Genomic DNA, 10,376 nt, shown 5'->3' with positions numbered 1-10,376 from the left:
TTTTTTTTTAAATTCTGAGGTGAACAGGAGAAGTCTTTGAAATGAGCAAAAGGGACTGCAAAAAAAGAAGCATAAAATTCTAAAAGTTGTCTTCCATCAGTGGTGTAGCAAACATCTAACTGCTGGAAATTCTTTATTAGTGCTCATTGCTTATTATAGGCTAGATCAATCCATGCTTTGTATGTGCAATGGTGAGAAATGCTCCCAGTGTTGGCAACGATGGAACTTCCTCTACATCCTATGAAATTTCCTCTCTTTGCTGCCATTGTTTAAAGTGGCACAAAGGAAGGGAATTGCCACTTTAGTGTAAGTAGTTCTGTATGTCTCCTCCAGGCTGATGACAGAAACAGACATAGCTGAATTCCAGCTCCCTGAGAGTAGTGGGAGTCACACTGGTGGCACAAAGCCAGCTTTGCATCCTTCCCTGCCCTTTCTCTTACTCTTATTTTCCATGCTATGTATAACTTTAACAGGATGATGCCTGTTTCCTCAGGACTGGGAATCCTACTCACTCTCTGTGTGTATCACTTGTTTGCTTAACTTTGCATTCTTTTGTTCCCATTCAGTTCCTCCCATCCTGAACTTTGGGTTCAAAATTACTGTTAGATTAGACAGCTTATTGCCCTCAAATATCAGCAGTTGTCGTAATAAAACATTGACTCCTCCAAAATCTTATACTCAAAATCTTGCGCTCAAAATCATGCCTAGACGGAAGGCCTCTGCAGCTCCAAATTCACAGTACTCTTCTCCAGTTCAAAAATTTCATTTGAGTTCAGCTGGAGAGAGGCAGCCCCAGCCTTCAAAGCATTTAGCCTTTTATAGCATTGGCAATACCTTTATTTCTCTCTGGTAGCTCCGTGCAAGATTGTGCAGGAATGAGAGCACAGGTAAAATGTTATCCTCCCATGAAAATCCACTGGGTTGCCAGAGCTGCATCCTGCGGTGACTTTATTCTCCTCGTGATGTCATGCTCGACCATAGTGCCTGGATCTTGTTTCCTAAAGGCATTCAGTCTCAGAATCATTATGGTAGGCAAGACATTACTAAGCCTGTGCTCATGTCTAACATTTTAGTATTTCATATCCAAATGGAGCATGTCAATCATAAAAAAGGCTGCATTTAAAAAAATCAATATTTTGCAATCAGTCATCCTGGAAGTTCACTTTCTGCTACAGCTATTTAGTTTTGCTCTTTCAGTTTCTGTATTTTTACACTAAAGAGATAGTTAGGGATGGAGTTTCTGAAGAGAGCATTTAGAACTGTCGTTCCTCTCTTTTACATATATGTACAGCTTTAATGATGTCTGTATCTGAGCAGCTTGCAATACTTACCTCTGTGATGCCTCTAGGAATTACTTAAGTACTAATATTCCACATCACACAATTTAGTATTTAATGCTTAGAACATTTTTCATCATTGCAGAATTAAGTGAGCGAGAAAGTTTTATCTGAGTTCATAAACTCACTCAAGCTGGCAATCTTGTCAGGGAGCTGGGCTACAACTCAAGTTAACACAGCTCTCCGAACATCTTTGAACATCTTCCCTCACAACAGTCTGAATGTTATCTAGTTCACTGACAGACTCATGCAAACTAAGGTAACTTTAGAGGATCTAAAACTGCAGAGAAGAAATATATATATATATATAGCAAATAAATGACAGATTAGCATCAAACAGGTTATTTGTGAGACAGCAAGAGGTTACTTGTGAGACAACAGGAATCTAACCTTTTTATAGCAGGAGGCTGGCTAAGGTGTGAGAGTAATGGAAGAAAATCTGTAACACTATATGTCAAAAATAATGTAGAAGAAAGATAACAGTTAAACATTTCCTTTTGTAAACAGAATTATTACTTTTACCAAATAAACAGGAAAAAGAAGTGCTTATTTTCCTTGCTTGCCTGTTTTCTGATGGTTTCAGCTTATGCCAGTCACTTTGCACACTTGGGATGTGATCTCTAGGCTGGACCCATGAACTCATTCTTTATGGGCTAAACTGAAAACTTCAGGAACATTTACTTTCTGTTGCAACTTAGATTTTAGCCACAGCTGAATCTGACTTCTTGTTCAGCTAGCAATTGTACATGAAGTTTCTGTGGAATTTGTAATCGGGAAAATTTCTTCAGAGTCCACTAGCCAGTGTCTGAGCGCTGCCACAAGCCTTCTGTAAACTTAGAGCTCCAGATGTCATCTTGACAGAAAATGCAATTCATTTTCGATTGCTTAATTTCATTTATTCTTTGAAAGCAATTTTCTTCTGTGAAGTATTTTTAAGTATTTAGTGCTAATGGACAATTAGTCACATGAATGGTTTTCAATTTATGTACATATTCCAGTCATCTTTTATGCAAATAATGACATATTTTTCTTACTTTGAACTCATTTCTGATTAATTTCCATGTGCAGTGAATCTATCGCCATTATTACTATTAATACCTATTACTCAGTTAGGATCATGTGTTCTGGAAACACTCAATAAATATAACTTGAGCTTTGGGAACATCTTAAAAGTAAGTATTACTTTGAAAGAGAAAATGCTGCAAACAGGTAAGCATGTTCAGCTATAAAGAAATTTTATAAAATGAATCATGCTTTTACACGTAAAGAGAACTAATTCTGACCTTCAGAGTTAGTTTCATGGTGAAAAAGAAATGAAAACTCTTACTGAACTGCACAGATCAGAACTGAGAGCACAAAAGAGTTTTTTAATATAAAAAGTATGTGAAATAATTTTAATAAAGGTGAGAAAGACATTAAAACCAGATAAACATACCTAATCCTTGTCCTTCCTTGCAATTTAGGCAAAATTTCAAATTCAGAAACAGTCGGTAAAAACAGCAGTGCAGAGGTTACTGGGAGAACTCAAAGATGCATCCTGAGGCACGACTGAGTGACCGAGTGCTGTCTGAGTGTTTTGTTGGCCATGTACAATGTGTGTGATGCTACATTTTGGAAGAAAGCCCCGGGATTTTTTTTTTTTTTTTTTTTACTTCTTCAAAGGTCGCTTGTAGTAATTTTCAAGGCATGTGAAATATTTCTTCTCATTGTGAAATCATATAAGCCATATGCCATGACTTTTGTCTTCCTGTGACCACTAAATAAAGCCCTCAAGTACATGTCCTTGGCAATTACAAGTTCCTTTGTATGATTAACTATTGTCTGTAACAATAACCATTTTATCGATAGTGCTGAACTGCCCTCTCAGTGCCAATGCACACAAAGACAAACTTTGAACAAGGTTTTCGTTGTGGTGGGAGCTACTTCCTCTGCCACCCTGAGGGAGGATCATGCCAAGGAGCTGAGGGCAAAGCAAAATAAGTATATGAGAATGGTTGCTGAAACACGGACCCACTAAACCCCATTTCCACAATTTTTGAAAAGCAAGGTCTTTTGCACCCCACTATAGGTGTCTAGGGCATGAGTCTCTGTGAACATTACTTCTCAGTAGCGCATGATGACTCCTGTATTTTCTCAGGCTTGCACCCATAAATAGTCTTCTTTTTATCTGATTATCTGCTGGGACCTTGCAACCTGAGTCTGGTTGTTTATGAATTTTTTTTTGTTTATTTTTCATTCAGATTATCCCCTGATTAGAAAAATATTTTTTAAAAAATTAGTATGTGATGCATCTCTGATTTAAAATACAAATCTCTCTTAAGTATATCTGTGTAAACAGGTTTTTTCAACTTCTTTGTAAAAAATAGTGAGAAACTGTCAAAGGAACTGGAGTCTTATTTACTTACATGAAAACATTCTTCCCATTGGCTGCCTACCAACATATGCACCATTTCTGAATTCTTATTCGACTGTGTCCATTCTTGTTTGATAAGAGTTAAAATGAAAAGCTATGCAAGGCTGCATAGTGATATCTTATTACGAACTTCCATATCATCATGATAAATACTTTTATTCCAACTTTTTATTAATTAAAAAAAATAGTAAGTTAGAGTTCTGCAAACACCAGTAAAATTAAAAAATTTTAAAAATTGTTCCAGTTAACACTGTCACACTGGAGAAAATTCTAAAGAACCCAACATTTAATATGAAGATTTAAAATATGTAAATACTTCTTTTATTTAAACAGCATCCTATTTAAACATTTACGTATTTTATTAAATAAATGAAGCAGTATAAAAAAAAACACATTTCAAATGAAGTTGTATGTTTCACTGCTGTCAAAATCATTTTTTTTAATATCTTGATCAAAACTTTTATGTTGCTGAAGACCTGAAACACAACATTTTTTGAATTACATGTTACCCGAGGAGTTCTAATAACCTACAGGTGATCAATCTCTAAACAACTTATCCCACGCTGATTCATTAAGGTAAGTGCAGTACTACAGGAGAACTTCGTCATAGACTTTCCCAAACTTCTTCTTTGCTTACGCTAGTGCATTTCTGTGTTTAAGTTATTTTTTCCATAAAAAAGAACATTTAAACAATAGCAAGAAGTCTGGAATTCATCCTTGCTTGGACATGAATCTCTAGGAGCCACCAACACCCACATTTACTCACAGACTCTAAATAGAACACTGCAGCTGTGTCTAAAATTTATACGATAAGTAACACAGTCTTACGAAACTCGTCACTTCAAAATGGGATCAAAATAATGGTTCGCAAATCCAACTCCTCTTTGTAAACCTAGTTTCTTATTTTCTGTGGTTTTTCATTGCCATCTTTAGAACTTTTTTCAGTAGTGGAGAGAGATTCACAATTGGGAGTCTATACATTTGGTGGAAATAGTGAAATGAATAGAAATAGTGAAATGAATAGGCACTGCTGTAGCTCCAGCTCTGAAACAGTTTAGAACAAGTCCACGTAAGAAGCTGTAACTTTATACAAAAAGGGGATTTAATTTATTATTTCTTTGCAATTTGGGACTTAATTTCAACCTGTAGAGAGCATATAATGATTAGGTAACATTTTACAATTTGCACAGATGTAATGAAGAACAAATTAAAGGACTGTGAAGGATTAGTTTAAAAATTAGTTTAAAAACATCTGTGTAAGAGTCAACAGGTAAAAGGTTTTTGCTCTATATACACAATTGAAACATATCTGTCTATTGGTGCCTTCAATTTGGGATACTCACAGTACATTAGTTTATGTTTTAAGCTTATACGATCTTCAGCAACCCTGTCTATGTTGACTTTCCAGCAAAAAATACACATTATCTAGAGGTGCATAGGAATTTACAAATGCTAACTGGGCCTCTCTGATCAGAAAGATTAAACAAACATATTGATCAAGGCAGACGTAAGACTGTTTGCTCGATTATTACACACATTACATGGTAGACAAATGGCACAGTTCCAAAAGGTCTCCAGAGTTCTGGCTCTTGGTCCAACAGTTCAGCCATTAAAAATCTTCCTCTTTACATAGCTGGAACCTTTAATGATCTGAAGAAATTATCTTTTTGGAACAGTATGATTTAATAGTTGGATTTTCTTTACTGAAATGGTTTGCAAATCAACATAGTTATCTGCTATAACTGTTCATCTATTCTGGAACAGGAGAAAAGTTTTTTTATGTGACCTTGTGATGTAAAATTCTTTGTTCAGCTTGGTTGGATTTCTTTACATATACTATAGGCAGTGATTGCTAAGGAAAGCTTAAACTCTGGTGCAGTGATTTACAATTCCTAATAAATTATCCTGGTAGCATCACAGTGCAGTAACAATCAAGCCCTACTAACTACAGTTTACAAAGGCTGAAACAGCAAAACATGAAAGGAACAAATATAGGCTGGAAACCCACAACGTGCTGTTGGAACAACAGAGTGAAAGGATGAACCAATCACTAAGGTATTGCTTCGGGATTAGAGAGACCTGAACCAAGATCCTGACTTCTCCACTGAAACCCTGCTGAAAAAAGAGCAACCTTGTCCTGTCCACAACAAGCACCAGCTATTTGTGCTAACAACTTTTAGGATCGTTAATTTCAAGTGAAGCAAATAATCAATCTGAAAAGCCAGATGGTGAAAATATAAGAATTATTCCTGCCTGTACCTATTGCAGGCCAGAAATATCAACTGGCTGTTGATATCCTTGCCATTCCTCTCGGAATGGTCCCCAGCCACCTCCGTCGGACTGAATGCAGAGTCAGCTGTTTGTGCGGCCAAAGTCTCAATAAAAGATGTCGCAGCCCCTGGTAAAAGGGAAGATGGGAGCAGCTGTGGGAGGGGAACAGGATAAAGAGGAATAAAAAGATGATGTGATTACAGTTTGACATCTCCAGCTCTGAGATCCTCAGGACAAAGTCTGTCCTCATTTTACTAAGAACCCTTCTCGTATTTTCCCTTGTTTCTCTGACAACAGGACAGAGCCAAGGGTCTGAATGTGACTGTAAACTGCCAGTAGGTAAGATGTAGCTTGGACATTGCACTTTATTTCTTGGGGGTTTTTGTTACCTGCATAAATGGTACATGTGAATCCTGCACAATGTATGATCATACTGGAAAGCGGGCAAGAAAGTGAATTAAACAGTCTGTGAGCCAACATTGTGCATTCTATCGTCTGCAGAAGCTGGTGCAGGGGCTTTCCATTGCTGCTGGTGTCTGTGTGCTTGGAGAGAAAAGACTCTAGACAGAGGGTCCATCCTGCAAACAGCACCTGTAGGCTCTTGTGTACCACAGGTCCTCACAAAGAAAAGTCATATTTGCTGTTTCATGGGACCTTGAGCTACCAGCAGGCAAAGAAACACTACTGAAAAGATTTCAGTATCCTTAGCTGCTTTAATTCAGATTTTAGCTTCCAAAGGGACTGAGGGTGGTCAGCACTGCTCAGAAATGGGCCCTGAAAAGAAAGCTGAACCAAATCTTTGAAAGTAGATAAAATTCTGTGGTTTCAGCACACTTTTCTTTGGTACAATGGGAAGTGAAAGAAAGTACCTGCAACAGTGGCACTTCTGGGAAGTCATTCCTGAGTAACAGGATACAGTCTAGAGAAGAAAATGCCAGCAAATCTCATTTCTTAAAGTAGTTTATTTTCTGTTGTACATGCTTACTGCATAGTAAAATAATGTGTCTATGTATTTACATGATTTAAATTAATGTCATGTTAATATAATAACATTTTTATATTTTACTTCTCAGTACCAATTACTCAAAAATCTCTTCCATTACCCCAGTAACCTCTGTATGGAGTTCCTTTTATTTAATGGTTGCATGAACAGCATGCTTGTGAACGAGACAGTATTGATAACACTGGAGATAACAGAAAGCTTTGCAGTGTTTTATCATAGGTGTCTTGGATAACATAAAGAATGAAAAATAGAAGTATTTATGACATAGGATTATACTGGATTATTAAAGAAAATCTATGGAAATTGTCTAGAAATCATCTACAGTGATCTAAATCCCACAGTTTTTATAGCACATCCACGCACTTTTAGAGTATGTTTGGGTTTAATTATTTGAAGGTTTAATATAAATTTCCTATCTTGAATGGAACTTTATTGCTCCATTCAAGCTCTGATGAATAAAGACCAGACAGTCGCAGTCTGAGCTTACTTATGTCACCAAACTCCATTTCCTTTGGTGGTTTTAAGGCTGTAACCTTAAGTGATTTGAAAAGTCACAGGGTGTGTTCATTTCAGAAGATTTTAGATCACCTCCAACTCAGTTTTTGATCAAGGTTCCTAGACATAAAAGTGCATACTGTCAGTTCCGTACGCTATGAGTTTATCTTCTGTGTAAACTCAACTTAGATCATAAATCCATTCCAATTGGGGAAAAGCTATCTTGCATTAAAATAATTCAGATTAACTCCACAAATAAAAAATAGGTATTATTAGAGTCTGAAAAGCCATTCTTGAATACTCTGAACTTTCGAGACTCCTATTAGCTTCAGTTAGATTTCTAAGGCTGTTAGGTGATCCTCTCCTTCATATTCTGAGTTTCTTCTACTTGTGAAAATATACTGGTTGTGCTGAGCTTTTTTATTTCTATTAAATAACATTACAAATATTAATTATTCTTTATGAATATTAAAAACTAAGTCTCTGAGCTGAAGTGTAGGTATGAACGTAAATATCATTCACTCACTCAAAAGGAGTAAGTGAATGCTTTTACCCCAATACAGAAAGGGTAAAGAATCTCCTGGTACAAAGAAAACTCAGCTAACTTCATGCAGCTGACTGTAGCCTTCCTTCCATTACTGCTTTACTTTTTCTGAGCTACTTTTCATACATACAGGCTGATGTAAACCCGTAACTAACAGAGGCAGAGCAGTTGCAAAAAGGCACATCTTGTCAATCAATCAATCAAAATAGTTTTGTATGACTGAACAGAGAAAGTAAAAGCCTAGAAGATGGTCATACCTAAAAATCCATTTGAGTAATAGTTCTACAGGATTCATTTAACAGAAATTACTCAAATACAAGCCCTTTCCATCAAAAATCTACTATAACAAACTTTATGGGTACCATAAATAGTTGCACAATCCTGACAATAGCTTCTATACTGGGGCTCTATTCAGAGAGCTGTATGTGCACCTTAGAAATGCAAATGTTTCAAATGATACATACATCAAATATTACTCAACCATGAAAATGTAAGTATGCTACAAAGTATGATTCAATCATGAAAAATGTGCAATAACATTAGAAGCAGGTCTCTGTATGGAGTTTCCGTTAAGATCAAACCATTGGTTTCCCACAAATGATGAATACTACCGCATGTTTATTCCGTGGACCAGTAGCAGATGGAGATTAGTGGAGACTGATAAGTTAGAAGGCTTTTTTCCTGTAATGAACAAGTTGTGCTACCGTGGTAATGGGAAAATAGACTTTTTCCTCAGGTATTCACTTGAAATGGAAGTTCTTAAAGTGTCCAGGGAGTTTTCCATCTGCACAGACTGTGATTTTCTGCACGTCTTTGGGAACAAGTCCTTGTAGACTTCCACAGCCTTCTTCTGGAAATGCTTCCCAACAATTACATACAGGATAGGATTTAGGCAGCTGTTGCTAAAGGCACAGTACGTAGCTACCTGGGTCACTATGTCATTGACTTCTTCCAGGCATCTGAAAGTGGGTGCAAGGTAACGGATTGTGTCGATGAACGTGCTGATCTGGAACGGAAGCCAGCAAACGATGAACAGCAGGAGCACAGCAAGGACCAGCGTAGTGGCTCTCCTCTCTGTCTGGACTAACTTCAATTTTTGTATCTCACTACTTCGTAAGGCTTTGATGATTTGCATAGTACAATAGGTAATCACACAGAGTGGGATCACAAAGCCCACAATATTCAGCAAGCAGTTGTTTGCAGGCTCCCAGTAGCTAGCTGGGTAAACAAGAGAGCATGCTGTGATGTTGTAGTCTTTATAATACTGTAAATTTCGGAACACCATTGCAGGTGAACATATGAGTAACGCACACATCCAGATTACAAAGCTATTCCATTTGGCACAGACAGTTCGTCGCATCCGTCCAAGAGACATGGTTTTCACCAAGGCCAGATAGCGGTCAATGCTCACTAGTGTCAGGAAATAAATGCTAGAATAAAAGTTCATGTTACTTATTATGTTGACAGCTTTACAGAGGAACAGGCCAAAAGGCCAGTGAAACTTATTAGAAATATTAATGGCCCAGAAAGGTAAACCACAGACTAACATTAGGTCAGCAAGTGCCATGTTTGCCAGGTAAATTTCAGCCACTGTGCAGCGACTCTTGTGGAAACACAGGACCATGAGGACAAAGGAATTTTCTATTGCTCCCAGAATAAATATAAACCAGAGGAATCCAGGCTGAAAATCCTGTAGCCATTTCCATATATCTGAATTAATACATTGATATTGATTCAGCTGGTGCACTCCTGAATCATTGTGGGAATTTGCTGGACTGACTGTGAGCTCCTGGGTGGCCGTGACGTTGTAAAGCTGTGTAACATTTTCAGTTGTGATGGAAACCATTTCTGTGCAAAGAAGAAAAGGTGACGTGAGATTGCTACATCTAGCTCATTGCTGCAAAAGACACAATAAGAAAACTGGCTGTGCTTTTCCTACTGTCCTAAAAAGTGTGGCTTTGAACAGGCTTACGGTTCTCTGGGTTGCTTTCTCATAGACACCCTGCATGTTTGCAGAGGGTTTCACAGACTGAACTACTATGGACTGTGTGGACCAACTTTAAGTGGGTGAAACAGAGGGGATAGAGCAACAGGAGATATTGTAACCAACAGGTTATCTGAAGAGAACATTTACCAGCCTTTATTCACTAGAAACAAGCTGCAACAAGTCTTTAATTCTTTGAGGAGGTTCATCGTTACTTTGCCTTCTTACCTTTGTGTATTGATAGCCAGGCTCCTAAAGGACAGATGGACCTCGTGAGTCTCGTGTTGCTCATTGTTAAGCTGCTAGTTCTGTGGCATGTCCCTCAACAT

At 37.5% G+C, this 10,376-nt stretch overlaps 1 protein-coding gene across 1 annotated transcript; it reads right to left on the bottom strand.

The window, feature by feature from the left end:
* Positions 1–8,763: 8,763 nt before the first annotated feature.
* BDKRB2 (bradykinin receptor B2) lies at positions 8,764–9,909 on the bottom strand. The gene has a single exon (XM_009699042.1). It carries the CDS (start codon positions 9,907–9,909, stop codon positions 8,764–8,766), a length of 1,146 nt encoding a protein of 381 aa, XP_009697344.1.
* Positions 9,910–10,376: the final 467 nt, after the last annotated feature.

The sequence above is a fragment of the Cariama cristata genome, unplaced genomic scaffold (genome assembly GCF_000690535.1).
Source record: "Cariama cristata isolate BGI_N322 unplaced genomic scaffold, ASM69053v1 scaffold9184, whole genome shotgun sequence".
Lineage (NCBI taxonomy): Eukaryota > Metazoa > Chordata > Aves > Cariamiformes > Cariamidae > Cariama > Cariama cristata.
This window is presented reverse-complemented; position numbering and strand designations above follow the sequence as displayed.

Bases quoted from the DNA above. Each gene is read 5' to 3' on its own strand.
- BDKRB2 (XM_009699042.1), bottom strand. From the start codon at position 9,909: ATGGTTTCCATCACAACTGAAAATGTTACACAGCTTTACAACGTCACG.